At 35.7% G+C, this 25,785-nt stretch overlaps 2 protein-coding genes across 3 annotated transcripts; both read left to right on the plus strand.

Annotated features, from left to right (window-relative positions):
* The first annotated feature begins 8,806 nt into the window (after positions 1 to 8,806).
* On the plus strand, positions 8,807 to 19,220 carry LOC107639357 (uncharacterized). 2 transcript variants are annotated; one of them, XM_021121190.2, is made up of 12 exons: positions 8,807 to 9,849; positions 10,354 to 10,438; positions 10,520 to 10,609; positions 10,999 to 11,072; positions 11,307 to 11,391; positions 11,503 to 11,592; positions 11,882 to 12,012; positions 13,629 to 13,710; positions 13,805 to 13,852; positions 14,140 to 14,212; positions 14,323 to 14,426; positions 18,977 to 19,220. In XM_021121190.2, the coding sequence occupies exons 1-12, from the start codon at positions 8,993 to 8,995 to the stop codon at positions 19,013 to 19,015; spliced, it is 1,758 nt and encodes a 585-aa protein (XP_020976849.1). In that variant the 5' UTR covers positions 8,807 to 8,992; the 3' UTR covers positions 19,016 to 19,220. The 2 variants fall into 2 exon arrangements, with proteins under 2 accessions (XP_020976849.1, XP_016198315.1); XM_016342829.3 differs by lacking the exon at positions 18,977 to 19,220 and adding an exon at positions 17,438 to 18,101.
* Positions 19,221 to 20,610: 1,390 nt separating this feature from the next.
* On the plus strand, positions 20,611 to 23,347 carry LOC107636543 (acyltransferase GLAUCE-like). The gene is made up of 3 exons (XM_088484639.1): positions 20,611 to 21,036; positions 21,766 to 22,276; positions 22,968 to 23,347. Exons 1-3 carry the CDS (start codon positions 20,611 to 20,613, stop codon positions 23,345 to 23,347), a joined length of 1,317 nt encoding a protein of 438 aa, XP_088340765.1.
* The last annotated feature ends 2,438 nt before the right edge of the window (positions 23,348 to 25,785 follow it).

Genomic DNA, 25,785 nt, shown 5'->3' on the forward strand with positions numbered 1-25,785 from the left:
TGATGTATGGAGAATTGACTTCATGGGGCCTTTCCTACCATCATACTCAAACACTTATATTCTGGTGGCAGTCGATTATGTATCAAAATGGGTAGAGGCCATTGCCACACCCACTAATAATACTAAGACCATACTGATGTTCCTCCAGAAACATATCTTCAGCATGTTTGGTGTCCCTAGAGTACTAATCAGTGATGGGGGCACTCACTTCTGCAACAAACAGCTTTACTCTGCTATGGTTCAGTATGGGATTAACCACAAGGTGGCCACTCCATATCATCCACAGACAAATGGGCAAGCTGAAGTCTCTAATAGAGAACTAAAAAGAATCCTGGAACGGACTGTCAGTACCTGTAGAAAGGATTGGGCAAGAGGGTTGGATGATGCTCTGTGGGCTTACAGAACAGCATTCAAGACTCCTATAGGAACCTCTCCAAACCAACTTGTGTATGGTAAGGCCTGTCATCTGCCCATGAAACTGGAACATAAGGCCTACTGGGCAACCAGATTCTTGAACTTTGATGCCAAATTAGCCGGAGAAAAAAGATTACTCCAGCTAAATGAGCTAGAGGAATTTAGACTCACTGCTTTCAAAAATGCCAAGCTTTATAAGGAGAAATAAAAAAGATGGCATGACAAAAAGCTGTCATCAAGAGTCTTTGAACCAGGACAAAAGGTTCTGCTGTTTAACTCTAGGCTCAGGCTATTCCCTGGGAAACTGAAATCCCGGTGGAGGGGACTATATGTAATTACAAGTGTATCACCATATGGTTATGTGGAGCTTCAAGACATTGATTCTGATAAGAAGTTTATTGTTAATGGATAGAGAATCAAACATTACCTTGAAGGCAATGTTGAGCAAGAGTGCTCAAGGCTGAGGCTAGATTAAAAGCTCAGCAAGGTCTAGCTAAAGACAATAAAGAAGCGCTTGCTGGGAGGCAACCCAGCCGTTGGGAAAACTTTTTCTATTATTTTGCCCTATTCTTGATTTTATTTGTTTATATAAAGTTCATTGTTAATAAGGTAAAGAGTCAATTCCATAAGTTCACAGGGTTACAGAAGGATTCAGCACACAAAACAGAGAGAAAGAGCTCACTGGCAAAAAAACGCCAGTAAGAAGCACAACTGGGCGTTAAACGCCCAAAAGAAGCATCTACTGGGCATTTAACGCTAGTAATGATAGCCATCTGGGTGTTAAACGCCAGAAAGAAGCAACTTCTAGGCGTTTAACGCCAGATTGACAGCATCATGGGCGTTCAGAAAAACGCCCAGTGACATAGGGGTTTCTGGCATTTAACGCCAGCTAGAAGCAATAGCTGGGCGTTAAACGCCTAGACCAAGCACCAACTGGGCGTTAAACGCCCAAAACATGCAGTAGTTGGGCGTTTAACGCCAGGATTGTGGGGAGTAGGCAATTTCGTTTTCAATTCAAATTTTTTCCATTTTTTTATGTTTCAATTCATAATTTCTTGCGCAAACATGTCACAAACCCTAATTTCTAAAAACCCTAATTTCAAAAAAAAAAAATCAAATGTATCTTAATTCATAAGCCCTTTTTCAAATCCTTTTCAAAACAAAGCTATCTCTTTTCACTCTAAAATCTTTTCAAATCATCAATATCTTTTTCAAATCTTCACATCATCTTTTTCAAAATTCAGATTTATCTTTTTCAAATATCTTTCATATCTTTTCAATTTTAAATCATATCTTTTTCCTATCATACTTATCTTTTACAAATCATATCTTTTATCATATCTCCTTCAAAATTTTCGAACCCACCCTCCCTTTTCCCTTTAAATCCTAATTCGGCCTCCCCCTCTCCTCCACAAGTTGCGCTTGGCTCTCCCTCTTTCCCTTTCCTTTCTTTTCTTTTGCTGGAGGACAAGCAAACCTCTAAGTTTGCTGTGTTTATCCGTGATCACTAAGCCAATACCCACTAAGATCATGGCTCCCAAGGGAAAACAAACTGACTCAAGAGGCAAGAAGGAGAATATTCCAAAAACCACTTTGGAATCAAGGGAAGTTCATAACCAAAGAACATTCAAACCATTTTTACAAAATAATGAGTCTAAGGTCAGTGATCCCGGAGGTTAAATTCGATTTGAAAGAAGATGAATATCTGGAGATCCAAGAGCAAATTCGAAACAGGAGCTGGGAAGTCCTAGCTAATCCTGAAATAAAGGTGGGAAGAAACATGGTTCAGGAATTCTATGCTAATCTATGGTAGACAGACAAGCAGAGAATAGCTAGAACCGCATTTTATGACTATAGAACTCTGGTCAGATGGAAGATTGTTCACACCCACCCTGACAAAATAAGGGAGATCTTCAAGCTGCCTTAACTGCAAGATGACCCAGACTCCTTTAATAGGAGAATGATGAGATCAAACCTGGGATTGGACAAAATCTTAGAGGACATATGCCTCCCTGGAGCCAAGTGGACAACCAACACAAAGGGTGCCCCGAACCAACTCAAGAGAGGAGATCTCAAACCAGTTGCCAGAGGCTGGCTGGACTTCATTGGGCGCTCTATACTGCCCACTAGCAACCGCTCTAAGGTCACCATCAGAAGAGCAGTGATGATTCATTGCATTATGCTAGAAAAAGAAGTGGAAGTTCATCAGCTGATTGCTTGTGAACTTTACAAAATTGCAAACAAGAACTCCAAAGATGCTAGATTGGCTTATCCAAGCTTAGTCTCTCTGCTATGTAAAGATGCTGGAATAAAAATGGGAATAGATAAGTATATCTCAGTTGAGCAACCAATCACCAAAAAGTCTATGGAAGGACTACCAGTGCAGGACGACCTCATCAAGAGAAAAGCAGAGGAGCTCCTCCCGGAAATCCCTCAAATTGAATACTGGGAGCGCCTAGAAGCATCTGTCACCAAGTTGCAAGAAGTTGTGAATCAACTGAAGGAAGAACAACAAAATCAAAACAGCATACTATGTAAACTGCTTAAAGAACAAGAAGAGCAAGGGCGTGACATAAAAGGAACTGAAGCGCCAGAAGCTGTCTCTTGAAGGGCCAAGCACCCCACAGACTAAAGAAGCATCTACCTCCCAAAATAAAGGTTGTTGAGTCCTAACTCTGAGATAACCTTTTATCTATGTTAAGAGTATATGAGTATTAGAGTTAGAGTCATTTATTTTTAAGTCCTTAATTTCCTGTCTTTTATTATTAAGTGTCTGCTTTTATGCCTAATTTATAATATTAAATAATAAATAAAGATTAGAGTCTATGCCTTAAAGTTATGAATATCCTAGGAATCCATCACCTTTCTTAAATAAAAAAATTGTTTTAATTACAAAAGAACAAGAAGTACATGGTTTCAAATTCATCCTTGAAACTAGTTTAATTATTTTGATGTGGTGACAATACTTTTTGTTTTCTGAATGAATGCTTGAACAGTGCATATGTCTTTTGAATTTGATTGTTTATGAATGTTAAATATGTTGGCTCTTGAAAGAATGATGAAAAGGAGAAATGTTATTTAATGATCTGAAAAATCATAAAAATTGATTCTTGAAGCAAGAAAAAGCAGTGAATACAAAAGCTTGCGAAAAAAAAATTTAGCAAAAAAAAATAGAAAGAAAAAGAAAAAGCAAGTAGAAAAAGCCAAAAGCTCTTTAAACCAAAAGGCAAGAGCAAAAAGTCAATAGCCCTTAAAACCAAAAGGCAAGGGTGATAAAAAGGATCCAAGGCTTTGAGCATCAGTGGATAGGAGGGCCTAAAAGAATAAAATCCTGGCCTAAGCGGCTAAACCAAGCTGTCCCTAACCATGTGCTTGTGGCGTGAAGGTGTCAAGTGAGAACTTGAGATTGAGCGGTTAAAGTTAAGGTCCAAAGCAAAAGAAGAGTGTCCTTAACAACCCTGGACACCTCCAATTGGGGACTCTAGCAAAGCTGAGTCACAATCTGAAAAGGTTCACCCAGTTATGTGTCTGTGGCATTTATGTATCCGGTGGTAATACTGGAAAACAAAGTGCTTAGGGCCACGGCCAAGACTCATAAAGTAGTTGTGTTCAAGAATCAACATGCTAAACTAGGAGAATCAATAACACTATCTGAATTCTAAGTTCTTATAGATGCCAATCATTCTGAACCTCAATGGATAAAGTGAGATGCCAAAACTATTCAAGAGGCAAAAAGCTACTAGTCCCGCTCATCTAATTGGAGCTAAGTTTCATTGATATTTTGGAATTTATAGTATATTCTCTTCTTTTTATCCTAATTGATTTTCAGTTGCTTGGGGACAAGCAACAATTTAAGTTTGGTGTTGTGATGAGCGGATAATTTATACGCTTTTTGGCATTATTTTTAGTATGTTTTCAGTATAATTTAGTTAGTTTTTGTTATATTTCTATTAGTTTTTAAATAAAAATCACAATTCTGGACTTTACTATGAGTTCGTGTGTTTTTCTGTAATTTCAAGAATTTTCTGGCTGAAATTGAGGGAGCTGAGCAAAAATCTGATTCAGGCTGAAAAAGGACTGCTGATGTTGTTGGATTCTGACCTCCCTGCACTCGGAATGGATTTTCTGGAGCTACAGGAATCCAATTGGCACGCTCTCAATTGCATTGAAAAGTAGACATCTAGGGCTTTCCAGAAATATATAATAGTCCATACTTTGCTCAAGGATAGACGATGTAAACTGGTGTTCAACGTCAGTTCCATGTTGCACTCTGGCGTCAAACGCCAGAAACAGGTTACAAATGGGAGTTGAACGCCATAAACAGGTTACAACCTGGCGTTTAACTCCAGAAACGGCCTAGGCACGTGAGAAACTTAAGTCTCAGCCCAGCACACACCAAGTGGGCCCCAGAAGTGGATTTCTGCACCATTTATCATAGTTTATTCATTTTCTGTAAACCTAGGTTACTAGTTTAGTATTTAAACAACTTTTAGAGGTCTATTTCGGACCTCATGACATTTTTAGATCTGAACTTTGTACTCTTTGACAGCATGAGTCTCTAAACTCCATTGTTGGGGGTGAGGAGCTCTGCTGTGTTCCGATAAATTAATGTAATTATTTCTGTTTTCTATTCAAACACGCTTGTTTCTATCTAAGATGTTCATTCGCACTTCAATATGATGGATGTGATGATCCGTGACACTCATCACCATTCTCAACCTATGAACGTGTGCCTGACAACCACCTCCGTTCTACCTTCGATTGAATGAGTATCTCTTGGATTCCTTAATCAGAATCTTCGTGGTATAAGCTAGAATCCATTGGTAGCATTCTTGAGAATCCGGAAAGTCTAAACCTTGTCTGTGATATTCCGAGTAGGTTTCAGGGATTGAATGACTGTGACGAGCTTCAAACTCACAAGGGTTGGGCGTAGTGACAGACGCAAAAGGATCAATGGATCCTATTCCAGCATGAGTGAGAACCGACAGATGATTAGCCGTGCGGTGACAGCGCACCTGGACCATTTTCACTGAGAGGACGGATGGTAGCCATTGACAATGGTGATCCACCAACACACAGCTTGCCATAGGAGGAACCTTGCGTGCATGAAGAAGAAGATAGGGGGAAAGCAGAGATTCAGAAGACAAAGCATCTCCAAAACTCCAACATATTCTCCATTACTGCACAACAAGTATTTAATTCATACTCTTTTAGTTTTCGCAATCCAAACTGATAATTATAATTGATATCCTGACTAAGAATTACAAGGTAACCATAGATTGCTTCAAGCCAACAATCTCCGTGGGATTCGACCCTTACTCACGTAAGGTATTACTTGGACGACCCAGTGCACTTGCTGGTTAGTGGTACGAGTTGTGAAAAGTGTGATTTACAATTCGTGCACCACTCTTCCAACTCCTCAACCTTCTTCTTGGCAGCAGCAGTTTCACCACGGGAGGTGTTCAAATATTTCATCAAGGCCATATCCCGATCCACCAACCTATTAATCTCCTTGGCATCCTCGTCAGCCTTCTTCTACTGCTCGGACAATTTTCAGGGACTCCTCCTGAGATCGTGAATCTGTCAGATCTTTTTGGGAGTTCTGAAGCTTTACTTCCATAGCATGATAATTGCCCAAGATAGGCTCCACCTTCTTGGCAATAGCAGCAGCTCGGAGAAGACTGCGGTAGATCCACCTAGCCTGCCCGGAAAGGTCGGCCTCGTGAAAAAACTCCTCGGTGCCAGGGAGCAACTGGGATTCAATAAAATCCCAGCATCGAAGTTTTTCTCCATAACAGAGAGCGCCTTCCCGGTATCCCGCTTCGTCTTCTTAGGATTACCCACGACTTTCAAGTCGTCGTCACCAAAACCAAAATATTCCTAAAAAATTTCCGTCTCCACACCCTGGGACCCCGAAACATTCTCGGGAGGAACAACCTTCTCTGGTTGAACCTAGTCGACCCCGTCAACTTGGCCACTGGCCTCCCCGGTTTCCCCCTGCTCCTGACTCGCCGTAGGAGTAGCCGGGGAGTCGTCATCACTCTCATCATCCCCCTTGATGAGGTTCATCAAATCAGCCAGGATTTTCTTCTCACCAGCCATGGAAACTACGAGCAAAGAAAAAGAGAGCAAAGGTGTGAATAATAGAAAAATAAAACATGAAGAAGCACAAAAGAAAAGGAACTCACCAACATACGACCGACCGACCTCCCGGTCCCCCATAACCATACGGGGATTAAGGTTCTTTTCACCAAAAATGGCCAACAGAATATCAGCAATATTGCGATCTTCCGGACTCAGCCAGTCATAAGATACTTTTATTAGATAGTTGGATCCCACCCCAAAGCTCCAGTAGGTCGGGATCCACCTAGCTCCCTCGGCCGTAAGCTAGAAAGGTTGGTGACCTTCAATTGGCCTAACCTTAAAGAAGGTAGACTTGAACCCATGGTAAGAGTCCTCAAAAAGGGCAAAGATTCTACGGCCTTGTTGGGCCCTAAAGGACATATATCCCTTCTTAGCCTTCCCCTGGCTAGAAGGGTTCGTGAGCAGAAAGAGGTAGAGAAAGACATTCACTGAAGTCGGCAGCTCTAGATACTGACAAACCATCTCGAAGCAGCGGATGGAAGCCCAACTGTTCAGATGAAGCTACGACGGAGCAACATCACAGCGATTTAACAAGCCCATGACGAAGGGGGAGAAAGGCAAACAAAGCCCCAAGGTCGTGAACATGGGTTCATAAACCCACAACCAATCGACAACTCGAGGAGAAGAAAAGTTCTTCTGACATACGCGCTCCAGACCAGCAGGAACGTAAACTTGATAAAGCGCCTCCTCGGGACCCCCTCCATACAAGAGCCCTGACTGGCGCAGTTTCTGGAGGCCCTCCTTTGTAATCCTAGAAGGGGTATCCTTCACGTCGGAGGAAAGCTAGGCGTAGTGGTCAACAAAATCGGCTAGCGGGCGCTGAGCCTAACTCGAGGAAACAAGGCGCTCAGCCATACCTATAGCGGGGGCACCACCTAGTCAAGACGGGAGGTCGGGAGCCCTCAAAACAATAAAAGCGAAAAGGAAAACTACGAATCACCCTTTAGACACCCCTATACTAACCCAAAATGTAAGTAAAAACTCAGGAAAAACCCAGTGGCACCCCCTCTAGAAGAAAAAGCAACAAGAAAAACGCAGAAACCCAGGCATGCATAAACAGGAATGCACGAAAACTAAAGGGAAGAGGCAACCAAAAAGGAAAAACCATAAAGCTTACCAGGAAAGCAGAATCCACAAGATGCTGGATAGGAGCGAAGAACCCAAAGAGGAAGAAAGGGCACTGGAAGCAAAAAAGAACCAATGCAGCAAGAGCAGAAGCAGAAGCAGAAGCAGCAGCAACGCGAGGGATCAAGAAGATGAGGAAAAAGAAATGTAAAGTGGGGAAGGGGGTTACGAAATAAAAATAAGGGGAGAAAGCGTAACCGCCGAGGAAGAGCGCTAAAAGGCAGGGGCATATTCGTCATTTCACTCGAAATTTCAAATCAATGAAATGATGGGCATTTAATGTCCAGCACAGAAGCCAATAAAGTAGTGCCAAGGTCGAGGCGATCACGCGTGAGGGACACGAAACGCCATCAACGAGTTCCCGAAAAAGAAGAAAGTTTGCCGGCTTGGCGAATAGGACAAACGCGCCCAGCCACGAGTTCCAAACCTCAAGGCTGGCGCGTTGGGGGCACTGTTACGGACCACCAAGTCCAGCCCAACTAGTCGCGGGGTCGGGGCACCACCCCCACCCAGGCCCAAACCTCCAGCAAAGGAGTTCAACGGGTCGGTTCCTAACACCCGACCCAAGGCCCGACCGACCTACCACCCAAAGCGTGCCATCGCTCGGGTTGGTATCCTCGGGGAGCGTCCCGACCTGAAGTCCGGGACGACCTGCCCACGTGGAATGCGACAGCTCACAGCTCCTCAACTAATGGGTTAGGCCATCGCTAGGCCCACCCAACATAGTATATAAGGGGAGAGGACAGCTCTCCCCCCAAGGTACGTCACATTTTTACCTAATTCGGCCATCCTCTGATACGGACTCTAACTTGATCGTCGGAGTGTCCTTGCAGGTGGCCACCCCCCGCGCTCCACCCCAACTCCGGCGTCGCTAGCACACGTCAACCCTCGCTCCACGTCAGCTCGGGGTCTCTTCCTCTCTCCTACTCGTCACCATCCGACTACCCGAGAACATCAGGTAACGAACAATCCCATTACTAAAAAAGTGAGCCTCTCGTGAGATAAATTAAAAATAAGTTTAGTTTATATTTTTATTTTTTATTTTTATTTTTAGTATTTTTTATTTTTATAAAATAAAAATAAAAATAAAGAATAAATAAAAAATCGAACGCACTCTAATTTCGCGTTTGAAATTAGCGGTTTGCTAAATTTTAAGCCGTGGTTTACCCCTGAAATTGCAAATGATAAACTTCACCTCTTACTGTATACTATGGACTGCTTAGCTCAGCCAATTGAAGCTCATGCCAGAGTTTGAATTCGCAAAACTCAGATACCAGAGATAGAATTCACAACCTCGATTGGTGCAACAATGGAGGAGATATCCAATTTTCCATTAAACCCAGAGCCCCCAGAAGAAGAAAGCCCGCAGTCTCAGATGCATGAATCTACTCCCGACCGTAAAACCATGCGAACAACCAAACCCGGCATCAAGCGCCTCATCCTCAGCCTCACAGTGCTCTTCTCATTCATTATAGGTTTCCCGTTCCTCTGGAAATCCATCGAAATCTACCGCGCTCCACTCCCCTTCGACCGAATCGAGTCCTTCTCCTCGCAATTGGAGTCCGATCCCTTACACTTCCCCTGCCGATTCCAAGCCATATTCGTCGGCTTTGACTTCTCCGCTTCTCGCGGCCTCGGTCCAAACGACGTCGCAGCAGCAATTACCCGCAAGATGTCCCAACTGAACCCTAACTCCTCGCGATGCGGCAATTGCATCGGCGGTGACTACGACGTCTCTGTGGTCATCGATTCGGGCTCCAGTTGCGCGCAGACGGAGGGTTCGGAAGCTAAGTGTCCGTTGAAGTGTGGTGAAGTTGTTTTTGGCGGGAAGTTGAGTGACGAAGATTTTGATGAGATGCTGAAGCGTTGTTTGGGGAATGTAGGCGGTGGAGGGAAGGGTTATAGTGTTGTGGTTTTTAATGGGGACAAGGAGGAAGGGGAAGTGAGGGCTGTGGTGGGTAAGTACCGGCATGCGTGGGTACTCGGCCACGTTTCGGAGGATGAGGCGGTTTCAAGGACAGCTGAGATCTTTGCCAGGGTGTTTATGAATGCCGGGAGTGAAGGGAATTCGATTCGCAGTGAGTTCATGCCGGTTGGTGCTGATGGCAGGATTGTTCTTTCCTTCAGTTTGCTCAATGCAGAGCCACAAGATTGGATATATGATTGGTATGGATTGTGAAATTGAGACTCCATTTCAGTGTTGTTTTAATGAGGTTTTATTTCAATTTTTTTTCTTTCAAAAACTAGCTATTGATGTTTTATAAATAGGAATTAATGTTCCATTTACTGACAGTGTAAAGTGTCACTGTCAGCAAATGAAAATACAATTAAGTGTCAGATTAGTATACCCTTTACAATAGTACCCATCATGATTTCTCACTTGCAATTTGATTGATGGATAGTGTAAAACTTTTTACATTGCAGGGCATAGAAATTCATCTTAGATGGATGATAAGTATTTATTTTGCTATATTGTTTCTAGATGTGTTATTTATAAGTTAGGCACTCAGAATTCACATGTTTTAAGTGGTGACATAGAGGCTTTAACAGTTATTCTAGATCATTGTGGAACTGTTCTTTTTGCTTTTATATGTGTTGTCATGAATATTATTAGCTTAGTTTTCTTTGAAAGAGTTTCATCCTGAAGTTTCTGTGGTGATCTTAATATAGGAGTTTTCATGAAATTGACAAGACTCTGTTGCATCCTGTGATCCAAGCTTTGCAACCTATAGCAAACATAACGGTTGAAAGCCAGGTATAGCCTTTTATACATGTGATGGTTAAAAAGTCGGGGCATTGTTTAGATTTGAATGATTTTATTGTTCCTAATTGGCAGGTTTTATACTACACGCCAAAGTCTTCTTTTTCGTACTGGGATGATATACACGGAAGCCACATATTCAGTACCAAGGATCTTCCTTTCTTTGTATACATTCTCTTTGGTCTTGACTTATTTATAGTTTGTAGCAAATTTACCATTATTTAGTTCTAACTTTAGACCCTTTCTACTTTTGTATCATTGGATAGATGATGTGCCTTTCTACCCGAAAATATTTGATTTGTTGGCATAATTAGTGATTATCAGATAAAGTCACAGCGCTTTGATCATTTAGAAGTTCCTTTGTCTATTGAGTTATGCATATGTCTTTTGTAGAGATGGTTCAACTTACGTGAGTTCTTTATCACTGCTAATGCATTAGAAAGTATCTGCAGAACCTTGCAATTTTTCTTGTAGTATTTACTTAATATCTATCTGAGATACAACAATAATAAATTTGGTGATGTATTTGATGTAAATATTTTGATGTTGAACAGCTTAATTCAAATGAGTGGCATCTAGATACTTCAGTTGCAGCAGGAGGGAGATCTAAAGTATTGCAACTTGTGGTGTATACTCTTCAGCTCAATCCTAGATTTATTTACTTCTTTTCATAATCTAAGAATTCGTTTCTTCTTTTACTTTTGATAGCCTTCCTAGTGCTAGCATTAAATGGAAAAAATTGAAATTTCTTCTGTCTCATTGTCTCTACTGCTATTATAATTCTCTATTGTGATTAGTTTGTTAATTCTGATCTGCGTTTAAACAGAGCTTACATTAAATGTTTCCTTGTATATAATGGCAGGTATATACCATCTGCAAAGGAATGTCCTCTGCAATTGGAGCTTCCAAATGGAGATCTCTCTAAGACTAATGGCTTTATATCTCCTGTTATTCATCTACCTTCAAAATTTCCTTACTTTATCATTTTGTAATATTACATGTCTTATAAAATTCCAAATTTGTGATTGTTATGAAGAGCATATTTTGGAATATTGCAGATGTGGGGTGGTGTTGTTGTATGGAATCCCGAAAGTTGTGTAAAGGATTTGGAGAGTAAAGATCCAGACAGACGTGTGATTTCTCCCCAGGTTTTCCTTTTAGTTTGTTAACACTCATTAATCAAAATCTTCAATTATATACATCGAACGTAACCCGATTTTTGGAAAATTTTATTCTGTTTATTTTCAACCCAGTGTAATAAGTTCTCATTAACAAATAATTGATATATCTGAGCCATTACAATTCAGCAATTATTTTAAAGCACTTTTATTTATTTTCTTGTTTAGATAGAGAATATTATGCTATTTGTTTATGCTGGTATACATACATATCATAAGTTCAGTTTCTGAACATGGAAACATGCATATTATGAAACAGAATCTCCAGAAGCTTTTTGAAGTTCTAATGGGGCAGTTGCGGCAACTCCTTGGTCTCAAGTCTGATAACCTATATGTTGGTCAATCAGGGGCATACATCCTCCTAGGGAGTGAAAGAGGTTTTACAGAATGGTAAGAGTAATAATCCTTTTTGTATTCTTTAGAAAACATTAGTTACATGTTTTGAATAGGAATTTTCTTTGACCTGTTAAAATTATTTTGGAAGCTTGATAGTGCTATATGTGTCCTAAATTGCATGTCACAAGCTCCTAAATGGACATATATATTAAAAGGGGGAATCTCGTTCAATTAAAAAAATTTATAATTCATTATGTATCCTTTAGGTACTGCTCTAATAATACAATTCTTCGAGGCATGACAAATTCATTTCCTTTGTTTGATGGGAAATATTTCTGAGTTATATTGTCTGTATTCTCTGGTGTATCTTCTTGGAAATATCTTAAAATTTGTTTCTTTCTTTTAATGGAAAAAGCATTTTCTGAAATGTACTTTCCTACACCTGATATAAGCCATATAACGGTCAAAGGAAATTGTTCTCTCTGGGTGTGGAAAATATGATTTCTCCTTTTCTTAACAAACTGGTGTTTAAAATTTAGAAAATGCGTTGCTTCCTAATTTCTATAAGAACCTTTCAGCTGAAAACAACTTTAGGAAATATGCTTACATGAAATCATTTTTCTGGAGGCAAATTTGTACCTATATCATTTGCCAATGTAAACTTGTTGCCAAGTAATTATCAATAAAACAAGGATAGTTTTCTCCTTTGATTTGTTCCATAAAATAGCTGCAGTAAATTTACCTCTCAATTTCAACTTTCAAGGAAAACAACAGTGGATGGTGGGTGGTGAAAATCAACATGAGAAGAACTTAAATATACTCTAGAGATGAGAATGTTGCTATGCGTTAGTTGACACACTAAATGTAATAGCTTTTGGAATGAATGATATGGGAGAAAGTTGGTGAAACCTCTATTGGAAGGAAGAATATTGCCATAGATAGCTTGGTCATACGATGTAAAAAAGACATAGAATCCTCACTAAATGGAATACATCCGATAGAGGATAGCAGGTAGGTTTAGAGGGAGAGCAACAAGAACTATATATATGAAACCAGGAAAATTAAACTTGTTTGGGTTTAAAGATTTTTTCTGTATTCCTTTTCTATTTTTTTTTTTAGTTAAAACTCCATATTATTTTCAACATATCAAAAAATTCTAGTAGTGTCTTTATATGTATGTGGCTTTTGATCGGAAGCAATTTCATCATTTGATCAGTGTTCATCTGCACCTTAAAGAAAAAACACTTGGCTGTTATTGGTGGTGAGGTTTAGGAGTATGAAGTGATCCTCATCGTTGTTTTTGTTATTTGTTTTTGTTTTCCTGCATTTTAATACAGCTATACTCATTCCATACTGTTGTCAGTCTGTGATAATACTCGGTTTCTATTCATTCTGATTTACTGGTACCGCTGTACCTGTCTAACACTTTTAAAATGTTCCCATTGAAGTTAACTAAATGCATTTTCATCCTTGTTTCTTATCTCACTGAAATTGACTCTTATCTTCTTGGGATGATATAAGTAGAATTTGTATATTTATTTATATATTCATTTATATCAAAGGCATTTATTACTATTATTATTAGTATTTCTTTTGTTTAAAAAGAAAAAAAAAATTCCTTAATAATTAAACTGCAGTGAATATAATTTTTGTCAGTGGATTTTATGTAGGGAGTTGGATGTTTTGTCAGGGAAGCATGTATGCTTTAATCTACATTCATGTGCGACAACACTTGGATCTCTTTCCAGATTGGTATATTTATCAGTTATCAGCTGAGTGTCTTTAAGTTTTAAAATGGATATTCTTTGCTAAATGCTTTTCAATCTGAAATTCCATTTCTATGCAGGTTCAATCATTGCCAAGAATGATTATCATTGATGAAATTGGAAAACAGGTGATTGTAAATGCTTCTTGGTTGTTGTAGATTGGATTATGTGTTTTTAACATGGACTATGATGTCAACCACATTCCATTGGTTGAAATGTCCTGTGTTTAGTGCATATAGCATAATTCATTTTTCCCCATTTCACATCTAAATATCTTATGTTTATAATATTGAATTTCATATTTTTGCTGGAAACTCTGTATAATATTTTCTTTTGTATATATTCTCTGTACGTTAACTTTTAAAATATGGATATTAAATTCTTTACCTCCTGAATGTTATGTGTTGATGAGCAGGTGAAGTTTTCTCTGGAAGCTGCAAAGTTTGCTCAAAGTTATGCATCTACTGGAATTTATAATGCATCTGCTGGTATGATTCCTTTAAGCTTATTTCAATTTTAAAAGGTTATTAGTGGCTTTGATGAAGATATTTAGGCTGCTGTTTGTTGCTAAAATATGACCAATCTCTTTTCTTGTCAGTATCATCAAGGCAAGCAAGATCTCTGGTGGAGGATGCCTTTTTCCATCCTTCAATTATGTCTATCAGCTACTATTCGTTTGAGCATTGTTTTGCCATCTATTCGGTTAGTTCTTTTATCCTGGTATATGTAGATCAATACTTGATGTTTGCATCATTCAATCATTTGAATGCACTTGTTTCCGGTGGCGGATCTTGGGAAAAAAAAAATTAGGAGGTCCAAATATATAATTAAGTATATATATTATGTAAAAGTATTGATATTCAAATTAAATGTGTTAATTTTTTAACTTTTCAATAATTATAAATTCATAATTGTACTATTGTAATAAATTCTAAAAAAATTTAAAAATTATAATTAACATAATAGCATATAAAATTACAATAAATAGATATTTTTGTTTGTCCAAATCATTTTTTTTAAATTGAAGATCAATAAAGAAAATATAAAATGATAAACTTAAAACATAAGATTTTTTCTATTTGATTTTATGGTACTACTTATTCTATTATGTAATAACATACTTTAACAGCGACATAGAAAATTAAAAGATTAGACTTATTTTAATAAACACTTTCACTAATAAAATCATGTGCAATTAGTTATCCATTTTATAGTTTAGTTGAAAAATAATTTTGTATTATAAAGTAAAGTTAATAAAATAGTATGAACTCACTTGTTTTTATTATTTATCAAAAAAATTATTTATTATTTGATAGTTGGATTCCATTTAGTAAAATCATTATAATTTGAAATAATTAACTTATCCTTCTAATTACAAACTTAAGAAATATTGCTTATAATTGTAATATGAAATCATGATATAAATAAATAAAAGAAAAAACAACCATTTGTACTTATGAACTTTACGAATACTGACAAAAGTACCTATTAAATAGGAAAACTAACGTACCAATGAAATATAGGTTCCGTGTGACAAAAGTACCAAAATCCTATTTTTTTGTTGACTTTTTAATAAAATTTCCAAATTACTCCCTCCATTTATCTTCATCCTTGACTCTCTCTGTAATCCTCCAATTACGAAATCCATGTTGAAAACATAGAGACAGGGCACACAAATAGCGTTGCATTGCTCTCCCCATCACCAACATCAAGGCTCTTAACTTTATCAAGAGCAATAAGAGAGAGCAGAGTGAGAGCCTTTCCGAGCCCCATTTCATCGGCTAGGATCCCTCCCCTCAAAGGCTTTGTCTTTACGCACGACTCAGGGCTGGAAGTGAGTCAAGCTAGCTCGAGCTCGACTCGTTAATAGCTCGATAAGTTAGCTGGTGAGCTGAGCTTAAGCCTGAAATTGAGCTCATAAATTAAATGAGTCGAGCTTGAGCTTGGATAAGTTCAGCTCATTAGCTCGTGAGCTGGCTCAATTATATATATATATATATACACATTATTGTTGGTTGAATGGATGAAGTATAACGTGACAAATCTAGTTAAATTGTTCAGGATAGAAGTGAATAAGAGACACATTTATATATTAATGTTCTTATTTAAAATTTTATAGGCATTTTTTATATATGATTTTGATGTAGGAAATAAATAAAAAATTTATAATTGATAGATAGCTAATATATAAAATTGATTTTTTAAAATATTTTTTAATATATATGTTATAATTTGTTGATATAGAATTATAGGTTATGTTTCTGTTATTTGAGCTAACTTGTGAGCTTGAGCCAGTTCGTAAGCTTTCGGTGAGCCAAATTTGAGCTTAAGAAATAGGCTCGATTGTTAATGAATCGAGCCGTGAGCCAAGCTTAATTTTCATGAGTCGAGCTTGAGCTTGGTCTAGCTCGGCTCAGCTTGACTCACTTCTAGCCCTACGCGCGTGCTCTTTTAACCAGGTTGAAGAACTGTCCCCCTTCTCTCTACTCCAAAACGACGGAAGCTCCTTGCTTTCCTCTCTGTTAAGGAGCCACAACAGCCCTTTCTTCTGGTGCTGTAGAAGCTTCGTCCTCACAATGTTCTCGGGAGGCTCCAGCGATTGAAGAACGGGGGTTTTGGCAGCCAAGTTGTGGGTGAGGCTCCTGAAAATGAGGTCAATAGCTTCGAACTTCTTAAGGGCTGAGATGGCAGCGATAACCTCCGAGTAGCGGAGGAAAGGGTGTTGGTCAGAGAGATTGAAGAGAAATGGTGGGGATAATTAGGGAATTTTATTAAAAAGTCAACAAAAAATTAGAGTTTTGATTCTTTTGTCATACGGAACCCATCTTGTATCGGTTCAATGTTAGTTTCATGGGTATTTTTGTTAGTTTGTAAAATTTATGGGTATAAATAGTTGTTTTTTCTAAATAAAAGTAGAAAAATAAAGATTTGGTGATATAGAAAGAAAAAGTAAACGATATATATCCAATGGATATTAAATTAAAATAAGGGATAAAGTTTACTTTTTGTCTCTAACATTTGTGATTTTTTTTTTTCAAAAATATCCATAACGTTTAATTCCATTCAATTTTGTCTCTAACATTTTCAATTCATTTAATTTTGTTCCTAAGGTTTTACGTGTAATTGATGTCTAAGGGTAATTTGGAAACAAATCAGAAACGTTAATGACAAAATTGAATGAAACTAAACGTTAGTGGTATTTTTGAAAATGATCACAAATGATTGTGACAAAAAGACATACTTTACTCCTTATAATAAGAGATGAACCAAGGACCATAGATTATTGAAGACTTACAAGAAGAGTGAAAGCCAATTCATAACCTTTTATACACATGAAAGTAGTAGTCAGTTTTATTTTCATAAAATGTTTTGGGGGGCCATAGCCCCCATTGTCTTAAAGAAGCTCCGTCATTGCTTGTTTCATTTTGACATTAATAATGAGGGAATGCAGATATGTATAAGCCCACATACGCTGAAAACTGAATCCTCTTTAGCTGGATGAGATTTTTATAATAAAACGAGACATATAATAAGGCATTAGAAGAACCATGGTGCTCATCAAGACTCAGGAGTGCAATACATGGAAGCTTGAACGAAATGCTTATAGGCTATAGCCCGGGAAATGAACTCAGATGTACTCATAATTTTAACAGATGTCTATATTTGAACGAAATGCTTTACTCAGATGTCTATATTTTTTTCTATTGCTGCAGCCATTTTTTCTTCCGGTTACAATGCATGTCATCCTAGCTGCTTTGAGAGAATGGAAAAGATACAAGCAAGAAAATAGGAAGTACTTGGCATGGAAAGCCAAAGAAAGAATTGTATCTTAATTCGCATTACAAGAGATCACATTCGACAGTGCAACGTAGCTAGTTTTCAAGGTACTAAGAACTCCAATATATGATTAAGCAGTGCAACTCAGAAAAACTCTTCTTTCTCTGCCTCCAAAATCTGCTTCCTTTCTCGTCTTCCTAAAGATTTATAATCTTGACATCGGAGAGCTATTTGATGTAATTGGGGCAAGGCAACATTAACAGAGGGTCCGAGGATCGCGGTTGTACGCATGTACCATGGGTAAGAAATTAAAGGGAAAAAGATGCGCATCACAGAATGAGTTAGTGAATTTGGGCAAGTATGCATGCAATTTCTTCATTCTGTGAACAAAAAGTGATGCCATTGGCTAGTTTTTGTTATATTGTGCTTGTCAATAAACCTGATTAATATATATATTTTGACGTTCTCAAGACATTGTAATTCTCACTTCGTACCCTTCATCAGACTGTAAGCCAAATTATCAGAGAACAATGTAGCATCTTCTTATTGTCCAGTTTTCTTTGTGGGACATTGATCTTAGAGAACAATTTTGTTGACCCATTTGAGTGAGTGTAACAAGCAGCTCTCTTTTAGATTGAGGCCTTGAAAGTCAAATAAGTCAGCAAACTGGCTGGGACTAATTCAGGGTGAATCAATTCTACAATATTACTGTTCATACCCTAGTCCGAAAACTTAAAGTTAGATCCAATGAAGATAAAGACCCACTCAAAAAAAATGGCCTCTTTTACTTGTCCCGACCTCATATGAGGTTGGGTACGATAAGGAGGTCTAGTCCTGCTTATTCAAATAAGTAATTATCTTTTCAAATATCTCGTATTATATTTACCTCTTCTAGAAAGTAAATCTTAACAAACATCCAAAATAAAAAGAATAGTTATCCATTTACAAAGGTGGTTATTTACTCTATTATAAATACACTTAGGGGCGGATTCAGAAAAAATTAACAACGGGGTAAAAATATATAAAATAAAATTTATGTATAAATATTTTATTTTATCTTTTTATTTCATAGTATATTCTAACAAAACAGATCAAGGATTAATTTATCGTAAATCTGAACTCCATTTAAGAATTTGTCATTGTCCAATAAATTATTATATATACAAAATAAAATATAAATTCTTGACATTTGCTTAAATGAATTATTGATATTCTAAAACATATTTCAAATAACTTCTAATTAGCTAGTATCATGAAGTTAATTATCACTATTTCTTTATTTTATTTATTTATTTATTTTAAAAATAAATATTAACATTTATATATAATTATGTTTTTTCATCAAAATTTTTGTGGTTTGCTTCTACCTGGGTCCGTGCTTGAATACACAGACACCTCTCAGGCATATTTAAGTTCCAATCTATTAAAAATTTGTTTAAAATCCTTGCTAATTTAGACATTGGAGTCTCTTATAGGTACCACCCCCACCTCCTCATAAGGAACTCGGACGATGACACCTCGTCTACGATACAAGTTGGACGTTGTCTCAGAAAGAGTTTGGATCTCACGTCCCAGCCCAAGAGCAATCCAGTTTCAAGTAACCATCGGAACAATAACTAAGTTTTTATTTTGTTTTAACTTAATTTTGGGGTCAGAATTATTTAAAAAATGCTAGGTGACAAAACATAATTTTAACCAAGCATATCTTTGTTCTTGCCATTTGATTTCTATCTCCTCTTTCTTCTTCATCATCACCTCCCCCTCTTCCTTCTCCTTTTTCTTCTTTTCTTATTTGATTCTTCTCTTTTTCCTTTTTTCCTCTTCCTCGTTTATTATTTGTGTCATCTTTTTCTATCCAATATATGTTATAGCTAAATTATTGAGCACAAAAATTTTTTATATACAACACAAATTGTGGTGGCGAGCACATAATTTTTTAAAAAATCACAAAACTAAAATATTGATTTATCCAATCAAATGCAATAAAATTATTGAGCACAAAAATTTTGATACACAATACAAAAATTTACGGTGATTAACGAAATTTTTATACATCAATTTAAGAATTTTGTTTTCTGTAAACTTTTATGTGTGAATCACTATTAAGCTTGTCAATTTTTGAATTCTTTAAGACGAGGATTGAATCTTTTTATTTCATCACTCTATTTACTTAGTATGATGTACTAGAATTTAGTTTTTCTTTTTTTTTTTTGTATTACGTGCAAAAGTTTTTGTGTTATATTAGTAAGTTTATGTATTTTTTAACAAAAAATTATGTGTTTTTTTTTTCATCATATGCTACTTCATCATTTTCTTCTCTTTTTTATTTTTTCTCTTCATATTTTTTTACTTCACCTACTCAAGAAGAATAAAAAATGAAAAGAAAAAAAATAAAATAAAGAAGAAGAAAAAAAAATAAAACATTTACGAGAACACCGGAAGGATGAAAAAGAAATTTAAGGAAAAAAACGCAATAGCGGCTGTAATACAAGAAGGAGGAGGAGGAAATGCAAAAAGAAAAAGAAAGCGCATGACAGTTTTAAGTCCAATCTGCCTAATTTGGGAGTTGAGCCATAGAAACTCTAAATTGAAACCGGATTAAGTTAAAAGTTTCAAATGTATGTTACATAATTGATTGGGTTAATTGGCTAATAGATTCAAATTAAGTTAGATAATATAAGTTTTTAAGTTAGATAATATTAATTATTGGTCATATAAATATGTATAACTAATTCCTATTAGTTATACATTTATCTCTACGGAGACGCTACAAATTTGTTACAAAATGAGTTACTATGATATAACATTTTCCACTTGTGTTAATAAGAAAATAAAAATGGTTGAGAGTTTCAAGTATTAAATTATGACGCAAGAAAAGAAAAAAATTTATGTTTAACCACATATTATTAATCAAATCGTTATATGTAAGCAATAATAATGGAGAATAACATACATAATTCTAACTTCCCAGTAGTGTTAATAGCAATAAAGTGACGTAGTGATTTGCTTAACCTTTTTGTCAAACGCTATATATTTTTGTCACTTTTTCATGTTTTTTGGTATTCCATTAACTTAATATATTGAGGGAATACCGATTTTTAAGAGAATAATGGAATTGATAGAGAAAGTAGTTGTTTATCCCGAGCAATCCACTCTTAAAAAGCGAATTTTCTTGTCCAATATCGACTTATGTCTTGTTGTTTACCAGGACACTGTCTTCTTCTTTGATCCTCCAACTAGCGAAATGAGTTTTTCTGAAATTTTCAACAAATTATGCAATGCATTTGGTAAATTGCTTGTGCATTATGACTTTATGGCTGGCCGACTTGTGCAAAGTTTGGAGGACAGTCATCGGTTTGAAATAGACTGTAATGATGCTGGTATTGTGGTTATTGCTGCAAGAACTGATAGAAAGTTGAGTGAATTTGGTGATATTTTTGCACCTAATCAAGATTTAGAGGAATTGGCTATGTTCCTCCAAGGAAAACAGGAAGAAGAAATCGACTTGAAAGAGAAACCCCTTTTATCGGTACAGGTTGGTCAATTAATGCTTCCTTAAGTGCAACATAACTAACACTTAAATTTGATTTCAATTCATTTTATATTTGTAGTTACAGAATATTTGTATCAACGTTTAGAAAAACATAGTAACTTAGTATAGATCTTGTAATTAAAAATTTTCTTTCAATTAGCAAGCCAGGTCTTGCCAATTTGACTATAAATACAAATTGAAGGATAACAATCCGCGAAAATTGAATTACAAACGTTTTCAACTACATGGGACATAATTACAGTATAATATTTTAGGCTATAAGAACTGTTCACATATTTTGGAAATCTTCGAAATTTTTTTTATTATTGATTACCAATGTGTGTAATCTAATTATATTATTTTATTAAAGATTTTTCCTTAGCATGAATTTTTTTCTTAATTTTATTGAAACTAAATTGTACGAGTGATTTAGATTCTATGTATATAAAATTTAGTAAAAACAAAATCGGTTGGTCTGATTTTATGGAATTTGATTTTAAAAAATTTCTTAAACACAAATTAGAGAATGAAATTTGTGTACGTAATTAGAATTCTATTATTTGTTTCTCCTAAAATAGAATGTCAGATTTCTTTCAGCTGTCAACACTGACCTGTTTGGTCAATATATGTGATAATTACACATGATGGTCCCATATTATTATAATTAATTTCGGTTCATGTTATTTGTTTTAGTTATTATTATAAAAACAAATATTTCATTATTTCTCACAGTTGACGCAATTTGCTTGCGGGAGTTTGGCATTAACTGCTCACTACAATCACTGCACACTAGACGGTTTAGCAGTAAGAGATTTCGGGGCAAACTTGGCTGCATTAACACGTGGTGATTCCCTAATCGTAGTTCCTTTTACAGATAGGACATTGCTAAGAGCAAGAAACCCACCAAGGATTAGTTACCCACATTTTGAGTATGGAAAAGCTACAAACATTGAAAACTTGTTTAGTGTTCGTGGAACAAGTGGTGGCATTAATGTAAGACAAAATGTGACACAAAACCAAATCCAGATTCTTTATTTGTCTCCACAGCAAATTGCCAGCTTTAAAATGAAAGCTATTAAGGATTGTAACTTAAAGAATGTGACTACTTTTCATGTTGTTGCCGGTAAAATATGGAAGGCGAGAACTATTGCGATAAAGATGTCAGATGATCAAGTGTCGACAATGTTGTTTCCTGTGGATATTAGGAAAAGAGTTTCTCCAGAACTTCCATACGGCTTTGCAGGCAAGGATGAAATACATATGAGAATATTTTTAACAAAAAAATGTTATGAGTACATAAAAAATAATCATTATATAAAATTTACCAAATCAGCAATTAAGTATTTATGTTTAACTCATTTTAATGTGTATTTTATCTTTTAATATATATTTTATATAAGTAGCTAATTTGGTAGTATAAATAGCTAATTTGGTTGCTAATTTTTAATGTACACAAAACATGATTGTATTTTTAATTATTACAAAAATGTGATTTTTGAAATTTGAGCATTTATATAGGTGCTCTCATTGAAAATAGATTCTCTCAATTATTGTAAACTGTGATTTCTCACCATATACATTTTAAGTAAAACTAAAAAAACATGTGAGAGAACACGTTCAATCATAAAAGATCACACTTGACAATATCAATTGAAAGAAAAATAAGTGTCTCATATTCCATCTTTTAATCTTTTCTTTTTGTTTTTTATTCTAGCTAAAAACTAAAAAAAATTACATCTTTACTTTTTTTCCTCTCATATTTTCTATTGAAACTTCTAACATTTAAAAGACAAAAAAAAAAAAAAAATTTGCCACCACTTCATGTAAATTATTTTCAAAACATCACATAAAAATAAGTTATTTATAAAGAGTAAATAACCCGATCTAACTTCTGTGTGTAATTTTGTAAATGTTGTTTTACTTTTCTATTATAGGCAATGCTTTGGTTCCTGGATTTGCAAGAGCAACTGTGAAGGAGCTCACAGAATTAGAGGATGCTTATCATATCATAAAAGTACAAGAAGGAATTGAAAGGTTGGATGACGAGTATATTAAGTCAAGCATAGATTGGTTAGAATTGAACAAAGGAGTGCCTCGTAGGGAAGATAGTTTCTCATTGGTTTCAGGGTTGAGATTGGGGATTGGGGACCAACATTTTGCATGGGGTAAACTAAAATGTTCAACACCACTTACTGTTAAGCCAGGTCTAGTCATGCTATTACCAGCAGCACCAGGTGATGGAGGTCTTAATGTCTGTCTGGATTTACTAGAAGATCAAATGTACATATTTCGTAGGATAATGCTGGAATTCTAAAAACAAAGGCACAATCTTTATACATATATAACTATATGTAAAAATAAAAGTACTTTAGTATTATTCTAAATTAAAAGTAGGCACTCTTATGAGAGATCCCAATAAAAGTAAAGTTTGATGCCATTTATCTGTTACTTTGTAACGAGTAAAAGTGGACCAAATAGTTCAGTTATGTATTTTTCATTAGTAGTAGAATTTACTATAAATAAGAATGATAGTGATGTAATGAATTATGAATAAAATTAATGAATTGTACAAAAGAGGAAATGATAAGAAAGGATAAGTAACTAACTAATGGTGTAGTGAGTAGATCTAACAAACTAACCAACATGCTTACTATACAAAACAACCTTTAACTAATTTCTGAATTTGGCCAAGATGTCTATTGCATTTGAATTTCATTTAGTAGACAATACATGCAGCTGTATTTTGTTACATCCCCCCACAGACTGAAATTACATGGTTTGTGTAGAAATCAAGTAAGAAAATGATCTTGGAGCAAGGGATTTGGTGAACAGATCAATCGACTGCTCACGGGAGGCAATGTGCCTAAGATTAGAAACCCTTTCTTTAAACTTGTTTCTTGCCATATGGCAATCTACTTTAACATGTTTAGTTCCTTCAGCATGGAAGACAGGATTGGAAGCAATATAGATAGCTGATTTGTTGTCACAAAAGATAAAAACCGAAAGAGGAGGATCAATGTCGAATTCCTTGAGTAGCTTGAGTAACCAAATGACCTCATAGGTGCCATTAGCAAGGACATGATATTTGGCCTCTGTGGTCGATCTTGAGACTGTGGCCTACTTCTTACTTTTTCAAGAAATAAGAGTTTGATCAAGGAAGAAACAATAACCACTAATAGATTTTTTGGTGTCTTAACAAGCACCCCAATCTGTGTATCTAGAGAGTTTGAAGGAATTGGTAACTGAGAAAAGTAAGCCAGTTCTCGTGATTGCTTTAGATACCAAAGAACCTGATAAGCAGCCTTCAAATTTTCTTTGTCATGCAGTAGAGTGTATAAGAGCCAACCCAACCTAAAATCCAGCTTAAATATAAAATATATTTCTTTGAATATGTTATTTTTACTGATGTCATTTTCGGGTTAAATTTGGATTATGCTTCGGATTGAGTCAACCCAGCTCGAAGTCATATTAAATAACTAAAATATATATTTTCTAATAAAATTAATAAAAAAATATTATATTTTTATATTATATAATACTGCTTTATCTTTAAAATAATTTATTTTTATATAACTGTATATAATATTTGTTAAATTTAATCTTTAGTGGTCATATTTTATTAATTTATTATATAAAATTTAAAAAATTATATATACTTTAAATCAACTTGGTTTAACTCGATATATTTCAAATTAGTTTAGGGTTAGATTCAAAATTTTAAAATAGACCTGGTGACGAATGGATTTTTGATGGTATAGAATTTTCACAAATGAATTCTCGTTGCAAGTATAGCTTCTAAACCAACAATAATCCTTTCATACAAAAATTTGCTTGTCACAAGTAACAAAGCCCTAAATTCTATAAACCGAAGTATTTAAACCTCGGGTCGTTCTCCCTAGGAATTACAATGAAGTGTCTTGTTATTGGTTATGGATTGTATTTTGGGGTTTTGGGATAAGAGACATGAAATGTAAATGACAATGAAAATAAACTAACAACTAAAAAGCACTTGGCAAGGTTGTGAGAATTAGAAGTCCTATCCTAGTTATCCTCCTCGATTGTGACCGCAATTGTCCATTGCTACCACTTAGTTAACCTCTAATAATGGAGGAAAGTCAAGTGGATGAATCAACTTGATTCCACAAGTCCTAGCCAACTCCCAAGGGAAAGACTAGCTTTAGTGATATCTAAATCAATTAGCAACTTCTAATTATCAATCAACAAAGATATTAGATAACTCAAGCGTCACTAATTACTCTACCATAGCCAAGAGGAACAAAATCTATACTAAAATCCAACCAAGCATTTCATCAAACACTTGGAAGGCATAAAAGAAAAGCAAAGTAAATTGATAACAAAAAAAATAGAATCTAACAACAATTATGGCAATGAATTAACAACAACAATCAAAAGGAACACAATTATTATGAATTACCTCTAATTGAATTGAAAGAAAATAGAAGGAGCAAAAGTAGATCTACAACAAAACATAAGAACAACATAAAGGAAATTACAACAAAAGAATAGAAGAAGAATGAATGTAACAACAAGGAATTGAAAGATAGAAGTGGAAGAAAGCAAAGATTAAAACCTAGATCTAAAAACTAAACCTAATTCTAATCCTAATTCTAGAGAGAAGGGAGAGCTTCTCTCTCTAGAAACTAACTCTCACTACTAAACTAAGCTAAAACTTAACTAATGGTAACTAACTTCTAAAGTATGAAAAGTATGAAAAGTATGAAAAGTATGAAA

Source organism: Arachis ipaensis, chromosome B4, assembly GCF_059453495.1.
Source record: "Arachis ipaensis isolate K30076 ecotype BB chromosome B4, ASM5945349v1, whole genome shotgun sequence".
Lineage (NCBI taxonomy): Eukaryota > Viridiplantae > Streptophyta > Magnoliopsida > Fabales > Fabaceae > Arachis > Arachis ipaensis.